The sequence below is a fragment of the Capra hircus genome, chromosome 7 (assembly GCF_001704415.2).
Source record: "Capra hircus breed San Clemente chromosome 7, ASM170441v1, whole genome shotgun sequence".
Taxonomy (NCBI): Eukaryota; Metazoa; Chordata; class Mammalia; order Artiodactyla; family Bovidae; genus Capra; species Capra hircus.
The window spans coordinates 95,358,123-95,374,076 of record NC_030814.1 but is presented as its reverse complement, the minus strand read 5'-3'; the positions used below and the strand labels follow the sequence as shown (position 1 = coordinate 95,374,076).

General features: G+C 53.1%; 1 protein-coding gene across 9 annotated transcripts in view; it reads right to left on the bottom strand.

Moving 5' to 3' along the window:
* Positions 219-15,954, bottom strand: part of SMARCA4 (SWI/SNF related, matrix associated, actin dependent regulator of chromatin, subfamily a, member 4) — an 89,787-nt gene continuing 74,051 nt past the window's right edge. For 6 of the 9 annotated variants that reach the window (XM_018051090.1, XM_018051094.1, XM_018051091.1 and 3 more), the window contains 5 exons: positions 3,814-3,922; positions 3,468-3,569; positions 2,577-2,709; positions 2,339-2,481; positions 219-739 (listed from right to left, as the gene is read on the bottom strand). In XM_018051090.1, the coding sequence (XP_017906579.1) occupies positions 707-739; positions 2,339-2,481; positions 2,577-2,709; positions 3,468-3,569; positions 3,814-3,922 (520 nt within the window). In that variant the 3' untranslated portion in view covers positions 219-706. The remainder of the gene's footprint in view (positions 740-2,338; positions 2,482-2,576; positions 2,710-3,467; positions 3,570-3,813; positions 3,923-15,954) is intronic. The other 3 variants (XM_018051092.1, XM_018051093.1, XM_018051096.1) reach the window with 2 other exon arrangements.

The window sequence follows — 15,954 nt, the reverse complement described above, 5'->3', positions numbered from 1 at the left end:
GTCAAGATGGTGTGACATCCGCGCAAGGCTTCCCTTTGCTTGGGCCTCAGTGTCCTCCCCTGGGAGACGGGCCCCCCTGGACCTGGCGACAGGAGGACAGGGCTGCAGACACAGTGAGGCCCCACCCAAGGCCCCAGGGCCTTGCACCGCTCGGGCAGGTGGCTGCAGACACTCACCCCATGCCAGGGGCGGGGAATGCGTCCAGCAGAAGCCAAGACTTTTGTTGGAGGTTTAATTTATTACTGTTTGACATCCAGTGACACTGACATACCCTCGCCGGGCCTGCGGACCCCAGCCCCGGCGAGTCTGACCTGTCCAATAAAATACAGTACAAGGAGTGGACGGCTACACGCATGCATCCACAGCTTTAAACTACAGTGATTCCAAACTGCGGCCGCAACAGTACTGCCAGGGAGAGGGAAGAAAGACAGGTGTCGTGTGTTCCCCAATTCATAATTCGTTTTTTTTCTCCTTTTTTTCTCGTTTTAAACAGTTAATGCTGTTACAAACGCTATTGATGCCAGGACAGGGCCAGACACAGACAGTCCTACATCTTCTCTGCCGTATAAATATGGAAGATTTTCGTTTATACAGTTTTTATCCCAAGTCTGAAACTACATCTGCTGCTACCCGTTACTGCTAAGGGCTAACACCGTCTCGGCTCTGGAACGAGGGGCTCGGGGTCGAGACTCTGGAATGTCGGGACTCAGTCTTCCTCGCTGCCACTTCCTGAGCGGTCCTGGGAGGGGGACAGGAGGAGAGAGGGAGAGTCAGCCTGGCCCTTGGGAGCACCCAGACAGCATGTGGGATCTTAGTCCCCTGGGCAGGGATTGAACCTGTGCCCCTCTGCAGTGGAAGTGCAGAGTTTTTACCACTAGACCACCAGGGAAGTCCCCGACCTTTGCTTTAAATATACTTAATCACCAGTGCAGGCAGAACTGCCTTGTCCACTCTGAGGTTGGGGGTGGGGTGGGGTGACCTTTGCCCTCAGTCCCTGCTGCCAAGGTCACACCCAAATGTCATTTTCTCCCAAGGACTGGCCCCTGCACCCTCACATCGACTCCTTCTTGGTTCCTGGGAAGCATGTGGGGACTTCTCGGCTCTGTCCCATTGCTCTCTGTGCCCCTGACCTGTAGGGGGTTTTTCGTTTGTTTTTGTGGCTGAGCCTCAAGGTCTGTGGTATTTGTTTCCTGACCAGGTATTAAACCCAAGCCCTCAGCCGCGAAAATGCTGAGTCTTAACCACTGGATCACCAGGGAATTCCCCTGACCTGAGCTTTAAAACCACCTTGGCTATTCCTGACCACGTACAATCTCTGCTCTTCTGTGTAAACATTTTCAGCACCTTAGCAAGGGCCACAAAAGGTGCTGCTGGATCCAGACTGGGCAGACAGGGAGGTGTACAGCCCAGACTCTCCTGGCCACAAACAAGGCCACCGCTCCCCAGGTTCAGAATGTCATTAATGTCCCCATAGGACCACAGACGTCAGCAGTCAGGATTATTCTGAGGCACCTGGTTTTGCTGTTACTGCAAATAGCTCTACAAGAAGACTAACGATGATGAAATGGTACTCGTCAAGCTTTCTGCTGGGAGCCGGGGCCCGTGAAATGCACTTGACCTCCGTGCTTTGTGGAAGTGGAGGCAGGCTCAGAGGTGAAGCAAACAGCCCAGGTCCTGCAGCAGGGAAGGGCCAGGCGTCCAGGTGGGAGCCAGAGGGCAAAACTTATTATAAATGCAGCAAGCGAGTCTGTTCCTGCCCCCAGGCCCACGAGACTGTACGGGCTCAGTGCTCCTGCGGTTCTCGTGGCTCCTCCCTGGTGTGCCTGGGGGACCATCACTGAGGTACCACTCACAGCCCCGTTCATGGTGTCAGCTCCCGTTTATATGACTGTGGTCTATGGGACTTTCACTTTTGGTTTGCTTTTTCAACCCACTACCACTGTCCGGAAACCCGCTGAGACAGGCCAGGACGGAGCCACAAGTAGAGGCCTGGGGAGCACAGGGTGGTGAGGATGCCACAGCACTGGGGGAGCGGGGACCGTCTCTCTGAGGGCATCTCCAGCTCCCTGCCTCCCGCCCCCTGTGGTCGGCCTGGGGCTGTGCAGTGGGAACTGTGCGGGTCGGGTAGGGAGGAGGGATGCCCTGTCTGAACCCCAGATGCCCAGTGGCTCCAAGAGCACTGGTTCCAGGGCTGCATGGACTTGGGTTTGAGTCCCACGCTCTGTAACACTGAGCCTTGTCTGTGGACTGGGGGTCTGAAAACATCCCACAGGCCTAGGACCTGGCAAGAGGAATGGAGGCCCAGTGACCCGCCCGCCCTGGGGCGCAGGGACCTCACCTCTTCCTGCTCCTCCTCACTGTCGTCGTCGCTCACCACTGGCTTGGCCCTGGACCCGCGGCTCGGCCGCCGCCGGCCCCCCTTGAGCCGATCCTGGGCCTTCTCCTTCCGGCCGAGCTTGATCTTCACTTTGACTGAGCGAGCTGGGGAGGGGACCACAAGGAAAGGAGATGTGAGCGCGGGGCCCCAGGGTGTCTTGGGGTGGATGTGACCTCCCGCCCCCACCCCCAGGACTCACACTCTGACTCGGAGCCTTCCTCCTCGCCCTCCTCCTCCTCCTCGCTCTCCTCCCCTTCACTGTCGTCCTCCTTCTCAATTTTCTGCCGCACGCTGGTGAAGACCGACTGCAGGACGATGGAGTCTTCATAGATCTGGGTGGAGACGCACGGGGCTCAGGTCGGGGGCCCGATGAGGGGCTGCCTGCCCGCCCGCCTGGTCCCGGACAAGGGACAGCTCAATGAAACGGTCCTGGACAGAAGGTCAGGAGTTCCTCTTTTTTTTAAAAAGTATTTATTTATTTGGCTGCGCTGGGTCATAGTCGTGGCGCGCGAACTCTCAGTTGGGACGTGTGGGATTTAGTTCCCTGACCAAGGATCGAACCTGGGTTCCCTGCACTGGGAGCATAGAGTCTTAGCCACTGGACCACCAGGGAAGTCCCCCTCCCTCCCCGTGAAGAATCGCAGTGAGCACCTGGTTAAAGGCTCTGAGAGGGCCTGGAGTTTAGCGTCAGAGACGCATGGCCTCGTTGAAGCTAGCATTCCCTGGCATGTGCGACTCTCTTTGCCAGGAGGCATTCATCCCAGCAATGAGGAAAACTGCCATGCTGAGGCTGTGTGTGTGTGAATCTCATCACAGGACAGGACCCAGCACAGAGCTGGACGTCCTTTCAAAAGCGTCCCTGAATGACTTTGTAACAGATTCCAGGATGTTCACAGAGTGTGCCCAGGGCCCCCCGGAAGGACAGGACTGAGTCTATTTCTTCTATTTTGCTCATCTTTATCTTCTGCTATGTTTTCAGTAATGAACACATACAGCCTCTGTAATGACTGATGTGCTCCGAGGTGCAGGGGACCTTTTTCTGAACCGGCCAATTCACGGGGGTGGGGTGTGGGGGCCCAGGAGTGCTCACCAGGGAACCCTCCAGGTTGAAGGTCTGCGCGTTCTGACACAGCAGCATCACGTCCTTCTCCAGGTCGTTGAGGCTGCGGTACTTGTGGTTGCGGATGCGCTCCTGGGGGCAGGAGAAGCGGCCTTATCTCGGGCCCCCTGGCACCCAGGGTCCCAGCCACCTAAGGCGGGGTCACAGTGGAACTCCCTGGCTGTGTGGACTTGGGGGCCCAGCCGTGGGTGGTGGGGTCGCCTGCCACATCCTCAGGCCCCCAGTGGCCAGTGACCAGGGCCCCTGGTGGGGACTCCCAAGACCAAGAACCCCTGCTCCCACATCCCAAGGTTCTAAGCACTCGACTTGGGGTTACCTTTATCTTCTTGAAGTCCACAGGCTTGCGGATGAGCTCGTAGTACTCGGGCAGCTCCTTGCGGGACGGCAGCTGGATGAACACCTCGCTGAGCTGGCGTCCACTGCTGCTGTAAGGAGAGACGTGGCTGCGTCACTCGCAGGCCCTGCTTGCCGGGGAGCCCCTACCTCTGCCTGGCACCCTCCCCTCTACAACCACCACCCCACCCTGGGCGCTGGAGGACTGAGACGGTGAGAAATTTTAAAGTCCACTCTGGAGCCATTTCCTGTGTGTGAGCTGACTTGTGAGTTCTGGAACATTCCCGAGGGGCAGCCAAGCAGAGAGGTCTGCTGCCGCATCTGTGTGGAGGCTCTGAACTCACCCACCTCCCCCCACCCCAGCCCTGGAGGAAAAAGCGTCACGTGCCACGTGGAGCCTTGGCACCCGCATGAGGGAGAACTCTCTACATGTGACACAGAAATCAGTTTGCTCGCGTCGGGAGCATTAAGTGCCAGCGTTTTCAGAGATGGGTTTTCCAAGCATGTTGTGCCTCTCTAGGGTGGCGCTCATGAGCAGCGAACTTCAGAGAACCAGGCAGAAACCCAAGGAGAGACACCTCCTGACAAGATGCTAATGGGTGACTAGAGCAGTTTCCTAGTTCTTTCCACTAAGCAGCGCTGGTTTGGTACTAGGGAGCAGAGGAAAGATGAGCTGTCAGTGGCCATGAAATGAGGAATCCAAGCACTGGGCTCCGAGGCGACAACCCCCTGGGGGCCTGGACAAGGAATGGGGTGAACCGAGAGACACCCACCCCCAGTGTCCCTTCAGCCTCCAGAATGGGGATCCTGTCCCCCAGAGAGACGGTAGCAGAGGCCCTGCATGGCCAACCAGGGGGCTGGGGACCTGATCACCCTCCTTTCCCACTCTCTCCACCCGGGGCCCCACATGCTCTGGCTGTGGGTTCATTCAGGTCCCGCTCACTGCCCGGGCTCCTTCCTGGCTGCTTCGCAACACAGGCTCCTCCAGGGCAGGTCTGAGATGGTGGATTCGGTCTTGGGGGCACCAAGAGTGGAGCACCACCTCCCGTCAGCACGGCTGCTTTCCTGGTCTTTTCAGGACAGTTCTCAGGGAACAGGGTGGCAGCTTGTCCCCGTCTGCACATCCTGAACACATCTCATCCTTGTTTTTGGTTTACCGGCCAGGAAGACAGCAGTGATGACCTGACTGCTTCTCGCGTTTTGTCGCCAGATGCCCCATCCTACAGTGGCATTAAGGAGCAGCCTGGCCAGGACTGCCTGCCCCAGAGGCTGCTGCCACTTGCCCCTGGTCCCCTTCTCACACTCAGAGGAACACGGGGGCTGGAATCTGGGCCTCGCACATTACTGGCCTCGGACGACTACCATCTCTGGGCCAGACACACGACACACGTTCTCAATGGACTCTCTTATCCCAACTGTAATGAGGAAACCAGTGAGAAGCTCATCCAGCCCAGCCTGAACACCAGCCTTACTGGTCTTGGCCTCCCTGCCCAGCGTGAAGTGGGGTCGCCTGTGCTCAACAAGGGCCAGCCCCCTCTTTCCTCCAAGCTGAATTCTCGGCCACTTCCTGCCTTGTGTGGGGCTGGCAGGTCACACGCTGGGGGTGGGGAGGGAAGGCCAGCTCCAGGCCCCTCCCCAGGGGCACAGGTGTCCTCTCTCTCATGAACAGGCTGGTGGGTGGTTTGGCCACAGGAAAACTGGAATTTATTCACATAAATTCCCAAAAAACGAGAACAGGCATGAAATATGTTGGGGCCTCTACTTCAGATAAGTGGACTCAGGGTGATGGGAGACAAGCCAACCCTGCTCACTCTGGGAAACTGGTTTATGATGTTCCAGCAGAGCCCAGACCTGCACCCCTGACTCCTCAACCCACACAGGCCCTGTTCCTCCCCATGGAACCTTCTGAGCAAAGGGCTCTCCGTTATCATCCTGACTGCAGTGTCATTCTGTACTTCTGAGCAGGACACGGGCCTGCAGGTGTGAAGTAACTCAAGTGCTTGGCACAGTAGTGGATTCTAGTAATTCCGGCTTTACTTCACTTTTTTTTTTAAGAAACACCAGTTTGGGGACTTCCCTGATGGTCCAGTGGCAAAGACTCTGCTCTCCCAGTGCAGGGGAGCGGGTTCGATCCCTAGTCAGGGAACTAGACCTCCACATACCGCAACTAAAGATCCCGTGTGTCGCAATGCAGAATCAATGCAGCCAAGTTGAATAAACAAATAAGTTAATTAAAAAAGAAAACAACAATAACAACAACAAAATAAAGAAAACGAAACGGCAGTTTTAAATCGGCTAAACTCATTCTGCAGCTCACTAACAGGCATGCATGTGGTGCCAAGGCTACGTGCCTGCCTGCAGCATCACACAGGTAACCTGGCCTCAGGGCACACAGAGCCCTTCAGGGAACTCAGGAAGGGGGACTCTAGCACCATTACACAGAGGCACATTTCATAGTAAAAACCCTCTCACAGACCTCTGGGGGAACCTTTTCCCTGAGGAATGAAGACCCACTCGGCCTGAAAACCGTTGTCTGGTGCGTTGCGCCCAGTGTGCACGGCCCGGGACTGGTCATGTGAGAGGGAGGGGCAGGGTGCCAGGGCCACAGGGACTCTGAAAACCATCCTGACAACGCAGACAGACCTCTTGGACAGCTACTGCTGCAAAACTCTGGTTGCCAAAGTGCTGAGAGATCCTTTTTTGTCTTCAGAAATCCCCTGGAGAGTACCTCACCCCCACCCGCTACGCACCAGGGCTGCGAGCCTTCCAGCCTTGCTCACCAAGTCCCTCCTTGCTGGGAACAGAATCCACGGTGCTCTGGGGGCTGCTTGGCTCTCCAGGATGGGCGGCCCACAACCGCCGATGTCAGTGCCTCTCTCTACCTGCTCTGTCGCCTCCGAATCACCCAAGCGGCTGCTCCCCCAGGGAACCCTGGCTCCCGCCCTTGCCTCAATATAAACATCACCTCCACGACACCTTGTAATAAAAATGGATGACTCAGGTGAAAGACAGAAAGGCACGGGGATTTCCCTGGTGGTCCAGTGGCTAAGACTCCATACTCCCAATGGAGGGGAGGGAGACATGCCCAGGGTTCAATCCCTGGTCAGGGAACTACAACCCACATGTTGCACCTAAGAGTTTGTATGCCACAAGTAAGATCTGGTGCAGCCAAATAAGCAAATAAATATTAAAGGAAAAAGATAAAGGCACAAATCTTCATTTACTCACTCCTGTGAGCCTCCCCAGCCTCCAGGACTTGGCCGAACCTGGCCTCTTCTTGAACTTCATGTCATGAGACCCCACAGGGTGCGCCCCAGGCGTGGCCACTCCCCTGCATGGCTGAGACCTGCTCTCGTTGGCCCTTGTGCTGTGCCACATGCTCCATGGTGGGCACGTGCCACAGTCTGCTTGTCCCTGCTGGGGACAAGAACTTGGACTATGGTCTGAGATATTAAATGGTGAGCAGCCGCAGACACTGTGTCCCAGCTCTTGGCCTGCATCGTGTGGGAAGGTCTCTGGGGGGTGGGGGGTCTGGTCCTGGAGGCAGGGGCGCTCAGTTTTGGTAGCAACTGAGCCCACATTCACTCCTCCAGCTGTGGGTGAGCCATCTACCAGGATCTCTTGCTGTTTTCCCACCCAAGTACTAACCAGGCCCAACCCTGCAGACGAGCTCGTGTGTGCTCAGGGTGGTATGGCCATAGACTCTCCTGTGGTTTTACTTCACGTCTCCTTGATGAGCAGCAAAACCGGGCACATCATCACAGGTACACTGGTCATGTGATGACCTCTCCCAGGCAGTTCTTGTTTTCTTACTTTTCCTCCTGGGAATTCTGTGTAGGGCACATTCATCATAAACACCTCTAGTTCATGGCATGTCTTAAAAAAAAAAAAAAAAATTGGCTGCACTGGGTCTTAGCTATGGTATGCAGGATCTTAGTTGTGGTGTGTGGGATCTAGTTCCCCGACCAGGGATTGAACCCTGGGCCCCTGCCTTGGGAGCACGGAGTTCCAGCCACTGGACCACCAGGGAGGTCCCCCACGGCGTGTCTTCTTACTCCTTTGATGGTGTCTTTCGACAAAGGGGCCTTAGTTTTAACCTGAGTCCAATTTACCAATATTTCCTATTATATCTGGTGTTTCTCGTGTTGTGAAAAAATCTTTGTCTACCCCAAGGTCATGGAAGCATTGCATTTCCTTCTTGAAGACTTTGTTATTTTTCTTTTTACCATGCCACAAGGCTTGCAGGATCTTAGTTCCTTGACCAGTGATTGAACCCAAGCCCCTTGCAGTGGAAGCATGGAGTCTTAACCACTGGACCACCAGTGAAGTCCCTGGAAGCGTTGCTGTTTTAATCTTTTCACATTATTAGGCACGAGGCTGCTTATCCTGGTTAGTTTTTGTCCACAGCAACTAACATCTTCCCTACCATATCTTGCCTGGCTTTACTAGCTGGAACACAAGCCACAAGGGCAGAGGCTTTGCCTGTTTTATTTGCTGCTCTCTCTCTTGCACCAGGAATAAAGCCTGGTACACAACAGGTGCTCAATACACATTTTTTAAATGAAGAAACTGCGCAGGGTGCAAGCCCTAGGGTCACACAGAGCAGTGTACAAACTCAGGTTTCAGCAGGGCTGTCTCTGAGCAAGGATGGCCCATTGCCCTGCCCCTGCATGGTCATTCATACAGCACCCTGTTCCAGAAAGGACCCTGGCAGCAACATCAGGAACCCCACTGCCCAGAGAGCGTGCTGCTGTGAGGACTGGCTCTAAAGAAGTTTCTGCAGGCAGAGCTGCTTGGAACTCCATCTCCCGCCCTGCTCTGAGTCCGGCTGCCTGGTAGAGGAGGGGAGGGGAGTGAAGGAGCCTGGGAGAATCTCGAGGCTGTCAGGACCCTCCCATGACCCCTGTTCAGACACAAAGAATGGAAGCGCCCACCACGGTCCTCGTGCCCCCAGCCTGCCCCGGCACCTGCTCCGGCAGCAACAGTGGCTGCTGTTACCTGTGACAATGAAATTAATCTCCTGCCTCTAGACGTTAGCTCCCACAGCAGGGATCTTCTCCCTCATTCACTGTCCTGTCCCCATCACAACGGGACATGACACACAGAGGGGCTGAGTGACCAGGGCCTTGCCTGGAGCAACCCCTCCCACATATAGCCCACTGGTCCTTCCTTATTGAATGAGGTTTGTCGCAACCAGTCTGACCACACGGTGGGGGAGAGCCCCAGTCTAAATGACACATCCTTTGACGTGTTTTTGAAACAAAATTACAACATGTGGGGGACTTCCCTCATGGCCCAGTGGCTATGACTCCATGCTGCCAATGAAGGGGGCCAAGGTTCAGGGCACTTGGTCAGGGGACTAAGATCCCACAGGCCCCAACTAGGATCCGGTACAGTCAAATAAATAACTAAATATTTAAAAAAACCCACAACACATGAAGGAGCAATAAAGAATCAGAGGACTTCCCTGGTGGTCCAATGAGCCTGCCAATGCAGGGGACACGGGTTTGATCCCTAGTCTGGGAAGATCCCACGTGCCAAGGGGCAACAAAGCCCGTGCACCACAACTGCTGAGCCCAAACTCGGCAGCCAGTGAGTAGCTCCGCTCACTGCAACTAGAGAAAAGCCTGCACATAGCAACGAAGACCCCAAGCAGTAAAAACAAACAAAATCCTTAAAAAAAAAAAAAGATTCTCAGTATCCATTCTCAGTGACATTGGATATGCCCCTCAAACACATGGAGAAACCAGAGCAGTTATGAGAGCTGGCCCAGACACTGGGAACTGGGGGCAGGCAGGATTTGAGCACAGGTCTCCTCGGCCAAGTCAGGAGTCTCTCCCATCCTTTCCCACGTGCTGTTCTAAATCGAGGGTCAGCACACTTCATCTGTGAACAGCTAGTGTAAATGTTACAGGCTTTGTGTGCCATACCCCCTCTATCACAATGACTCAACTCTGCCGCTGTTACATCGAAGTGGCCACACAGAATATGTAGGCAAAGGGAGTCTGGCTGTGTTCCTCATTTATGTCGTTCTGCAGTTGCTAAGTCGCGTTCAGCTCTTTGCAACCCCATGGACTGTAGCACGCCAGGCTCCTCTGTCCTCCACTGTCTCCCAGAGTTTACTCAAATCCCTGTCCATTGAGTTGATGATGCCATCCAACCATCTCATCCTCTGTTGCCCCCTTCTCCTCTTACCCTCAGTCTTTCCCAGCATCTGGATCTTTTCCAGTAAGTCAGCTCTTCACATCAGGTGGCCAAAGTATTGGAGTTTCAACTTCAACATCAGTCCTTCCAATGAACACTCAGGACTGATCTCCTTTACAATGGACTGGTTGGATCTCCTTGCAGTCCAAAGGACTCTCAACAGTCTTCTCCAACACAATTCGAAAGCATCAATTCTTCAGTGCTCAGCCTTCTTTAGAGGTCCAACTCTAACATCCATACATGACTACTGGAAAAACCATAGCTTTGACTATATGGACCTTTGCTGCAAAATGATATCTCTGCTTTTTAATATGCAGTCTAGGTTTTAATACACTATCCAGGTGTCCTCATTTATAAAAAAACAAAATTTGATTTTCATATGATTTCATACCATGAGACAGTTGTTATCTTCTTTTCATGGCCTCACAACACAGCCTGCAGGATCTTAGTTCCCTGATCAGGGATCAAACTCAGACCTCCTAAAGTAGAAGCTCTGAGTCCTGACCAGTGGACTTTTGATTCTCTGAAACTCATCTAAGAAAAAATTCTTAATTCAGACTATACACATACAAGTGGTGAGCCAGGTCTTATTTCTGCTGATTTGGTTTGTTGAGCCCTGGTATGAATCCTATAAACAACAGAAGAATGTCTGTACTGGGGATGATAACATACAGCTTGGTGCCTTCCACTGCTCATCCTCTGACAAGGGCAGACACTGCAAATGGATCACAGCAGCACTCTTATCTTGAGCACTGAGAGCCTCAGGCAGGCAGAAGCAGTCAACTGAAGATGGTGCTCCTGAGAGATCCTACTACTTGCCCCACCCTGTCCCTCAACACCACTCTCCTTCCTAGAGTGCAGATCTTCCTAAGACACCTCTAGATAACATCTTCTCACCCTGGGCCATTTTCTCTCTTGACTCTCAGTCAGTGAAATGTTATCAGCAAGGGTCCTAGACAGGAGCAGCTGTGCTTAGCCACTCAGTTGTGTCTGACTCTCTGTGACCACATGGATGGTAGCCCACCAGGCTCCTTGATCCATGTAATTCTCCAGGCAAGAATACTGGAGTGGGTTGCCATGCCCTCCCCCAGGGGAATCTTCCTGACCCAGGGATTGAACCCAGGTCTCCTGTACTGCAGGCGGATTTTTTTTTTTTATCATCTGAGCCACCAGGGAAGCCCCAGATAGGCGCAGCTCAGGATATTAAGAACTGATCTGACAGCAGAACATTTCTCTGATACAGCATCTCAAGATACATGCATGCACATCATACATGAAACCTGAAAATAAAATAGTGAAACATATTAAAAAGCTATTAGTCCAGGAACTAGTCTAATGGCTCCACCTTCCATGACAGGCAGACATGGATTTGATCCTTGGCTGGGGAACTAAGATCCCACATGCTGTGGGGCAACTAAGCTCACACGCCATGACGACAGCCCACAAGCTCAATGTGCTTTGCCATTAGAGAAGCCCCTGACCACGATGAAGAACCTGCAAGCTGTCATGAGGATCCTATGTACCGCAATTAAGACCCGATGCAGCCAAATAAATAAATGTTTAAAAACCCCACCAAAACCATGTATCCTTACTTTTTACAAAAGATGTTAGAACAAAATTACTTTCTAGGTTCAATTTTTGACCCATTACAAAGTCAAGGACATTTCGAGAATCAGAAAAGTGAAATGTCTAGGGCAGTTCCACTCACAGATATTTACTAAGAGCCTCCACCTGCCGGGCATCCACTGCTATGAGATCAATCTTGTCAGATTTATGACTGTGTGATGCAGGAAAAATCCAGCCTCATGTACAAGTAAAAGGAGATGATACTCACCAAGGAACCTGCCAGTAGGAAAGGTCTCTAGGCCACCTGCCCTGCCCTCTCAACACACTCTCCCAACTGAGGAGGGGAAGGGGGGCCCTTATTACAGGATCCTCCTGCTGAGGCCTGGACTGGCTGCAAGTGATAATGCTGATTAATAAGCACCTAATGAACCAACATTTCTAGTGAACTGACTGCTTTATGGGAGCCAATGACATGCCTGAGGGCTTCTTTTTTCCTTTTTAAAATATTTTTTGAAATCAAGGGTCACATTACATTTGGCATTATGTCTCTTTAATAATTTTATTTTTGGCTGTGCTGGGTCTTCATTGCTGTGTGGGCTTTTCTCTTGCTGTGATGACCTACTATTCCCTGGGGTGCGTGGCTTCTCATTGCGAAGGTTCTCTTATTGCAGAGCACAGGCTCAGCAGTAGTGGTTCATGGGCTTAGCTGCTCCGTTGCAAGTGAGATCTTCCCAGAGCAGGGTTCGAAGTGTCCCCTGCATTGGCAGGCAGACTCTTCACCACTGGGTCACCAGGGAAGCCCTCAAGATTTTTTTTTTCATGTGGACCATTTTTAAAGTCTTTATTGAATTTGTTACAATATTGCTCCTTTTTTTATGTTTTGGTTTTTTGGCCTAGAGGCATGTGGGATCTTAGCTCCCCAACCTGGGATCGAACCAATACCCCCTGTATTGGAAGAAGTCTTTCAATCACTGGACCGTTGGCGAAGTCCCTGAGGCTCGTGTCTTGAAACCACTTAGCTTGAATGGAACCTTTATGCTGGAGAAGAGGGACACCAGACCCAGGGCCACACGGCAAGTGGCAGAAGGCAGATCATAATGCAGGCCACCTCTCAGGTGTGCCATCTACTCCAGGTGTCTCAGCTGCGGCACGCGGGATCTAGTTATCTGACCAGGGATCGAACCTGGGCTCCCTGCATTGGGGCACGGAGTCTTAGCATGGCAGAGGTGGATACGACTTGAGCACATGAGCCACGAAGACCGTTAGAACTAGATCCCTATTTTTTTTGTTGTGGTCTTTGGCGTGCTCTGTCTAGACCACGGCAATTACCAGCAGAGAGTGAAGCCCAGGGGTGGAACTGGCCTGACACACTGGGGCAGCTGGAGCTTCTTCCAGCAAAGTCTGTGGCAGGCTCAGAACCTCAGTCTGGCTCAACAAGGCCACCCAAGTTAATCTTGTGGTCTGGAGCCCCACTTGGCTAACAGCCAGGCCCATGCCCATGCTCAGACTGGCCTGGGGTTGGATAATAGCAATCAGCACTCTTTCTCACAACATCTCATCTGGGTGCCTCCCATGCCAGGCTGGAGACTGAGTGCCAGGCAGATGACGCTGACCCCAGACCTGGCCCTGCAGGTGGAGGCCTGCCTCCTGCCCCTGGAGGATGCAAGCTTGGGCTCCTGACGGAGGGCCAGTGTGGCCTGCCACAGGCTGAGGCAGGAAAAGCCTGAGGCCTCGCTGCCCGCTCAGGAAAGGGCTCCAAGTCCACCCACTGTCACCCGCTCCCTTCTCCCCAGAGGCCCATGCTGAAGGGACTGGAGCCAACTGGGGCATCCTCTCCTAGAGAATGTTTCTGCTCAACAACCTGCCCGGGCCTTGTGACTCTGCCCCAGTTTTTCTTACAAATCAAGGCACAACCTTTCCCCTGGAGAGATATCTGCTTTTTTATTCTAATCAAGGTGTTCAGTGCGCCTGCAAGGGCAGAGGGTGAATGCTGAGAGGGTCTGGGCAGTGGCCCCCAGGCCCGGGTGAAGCTGCCATGGTGCATGCGGTGGGGCCCTTCATCACCCACGGGGGACTCTGGTGCTTTTTTTAAAGAAACAATTGTATTTATTTTTGGCTATGCGGGTCTTTGTGGCTGGGCAGGCTTTTCCCTAGGTGTGGCAAGCAGGGGCTACTCTCCAGTTGCGGGGCTTGGGCTTCTCATTGCGGTGGCTACTCTGTTTGTGGAGCACGGGCCCTAGGGTTTGTAGGCTTCAGCAGCTGCAGCACGTGGGCTCTAGAACAGTCAGCAGTCATGGTGAGCAGGTTTAGTTGCTCAAGCGGGATGTGGGAACTCCCCAAACCGGGGCTCCAACCCATGGCTCCTGCATTAGCAGGCAGATTTCTTAACCAGTGAGCCACCAGGGAAGCCCTGAATCTTGTATGGACCCCAGATCTACAGACCCCTACAGTTCTTACAGGGTCCTTGGTAAGCCAACAGGGGAAGGGGACCCAGAGGGCCCACCCAGTGGCGCTCAGCTCTGGGAGGCTTAGCCTGGGCACCTGTACACATCACCAGCTTTCTGAACCCTCTGGGAATAACTTCTGAGAATCTCCTAAAAACAAAGATGTTCTCTTGCACAACCTCAGCTCCGTGAGCAAATTCAGGACACCTGGTGCAGACATGCCTCCACTGTCCCACGCAGATTTTACAGCAGCCACAACTCTGCCCTGGAGCTGCTAACAGTCTAGCTCTATACCCCAGCCAGCTGGGCACAGAGGGGGTTCTGTGGGGTCCTACGGAGGCTGACCCCTGAAGAAGGGCCTTCTAGAAGATGCACTTCTCTGAAGCTGTCCCAAAGGTGCCATGGGATGTGCCTTGGGACACATGACCACTAAGTGGCATCTGGAGACAGTACCCAAATGTTCTGGCCATGAGCAGCTGCCTCCCTGCAAAGGGTCGGGAGAGAAGACAGCAGCTGGCAACAGACAGTCCCTGGCCAGACCCCGGAGCCTAACTTATTTGCGTGTTTAGATTTTAAAGTGGAAATCCCTATTTCCAACTTAATTCTGGTTTCACTCATGTCTATTTAACAGATGGTTCCTCTGTGTAGTTTTCAGGTTTCCAAGCACCAAGAAGGAGGTGCCCTGAGAGGCCCTGCATGCAGGCTTGGCCTCCAGGGCTGCCCAGGTCAGGACTGGTCAGCTGCAGATTCTTCAAGCATTTTCCCACAGTTAACCCATAGCGGGCAGTGCATTTTCTTTCTTTTAAATTTACCATCTTAAGCCATGAAATTAAAAGATGCTTGCTTACTCCTTGGAAGAAAAGTTATGACCAACCTAGATAGCATATTCAAAAGCAGAGACATTACTTTGTCGACTAAGGTCCGTCTAGTCAAGGCTATGTTTTCTCCTGTGGTGATGTATGGATGTGAGAGTTGGACTGTGAAGAAGGCTGAGCGCCGAAGAATTGATGCTTTTGAACTGTGGTGTTGGAGAAGACTCTTGAGAGTCCCTTGGACTGCAGGGAGATCCAACCAGTCCATTCTGAAGGAGATCAGCCCTGGGGGTTTCTTTGGAAGGAATGATGCTAAAGCTGAAACTCCAGTACTTTGGCCACCTCATGCGAAGAGTTGACTCATTGGAAAAGACTCTGATGTTGGGAGGGATTGGGGGCAGGAGGAGAAGGGGATGACAGAGGATGAGATGGCTGGATGGCATCACTGACCTGACAGACGTGAATCTGAGTGAACTCCGGGAGTTGGTGATGGACAGGGAGGCCTGGCGTGCTGCAATTCATGGGGTCACAAAGAGTTGGACACGACTGAGCGACTGAACTGAACTGAACTGAACTATTTAAAAAATATATTTACTTACTTATTCATTCATTTGGCTGTGCCAGGTTTTAGTTGCGGACTTAGGATCTTCAGTTGTGGCGTGTGAACTCTTACTTGCGGCATGTGGGATCTAGTTCCCTGACCATGTACTGAACCCAGGCCCCCTGCACTCGGAGCACAACCTTAGCCGCTGGACCACCAGCGAAGTCCTGGGATGTGTATCTTCATCCTGACATAGCAGGGGTTGCAGCTGCCAATGCCAGAAGCTGCACATGCCAATGTCAGAAGCCATACAATGCCAGGGCATGCTACTCGCAGGGCACATGGATGGGCGGCAAGGAGCTTGGCAAGGGTGGGTATGGCAGCCCTAAGTCTGAACACACATGAAGGGAGCAAAAGGTTCCAAATCAGGACATTACCTGCACGCAGACAAGGGTATAGATGCAAAGGTGCAAGCACCCATGACTGCATGGGTATTTGGACATAACTGTGGGGCGATCTTGAAATCAACACTTGAAAGCGGGCTTTGGAGCGGTGCT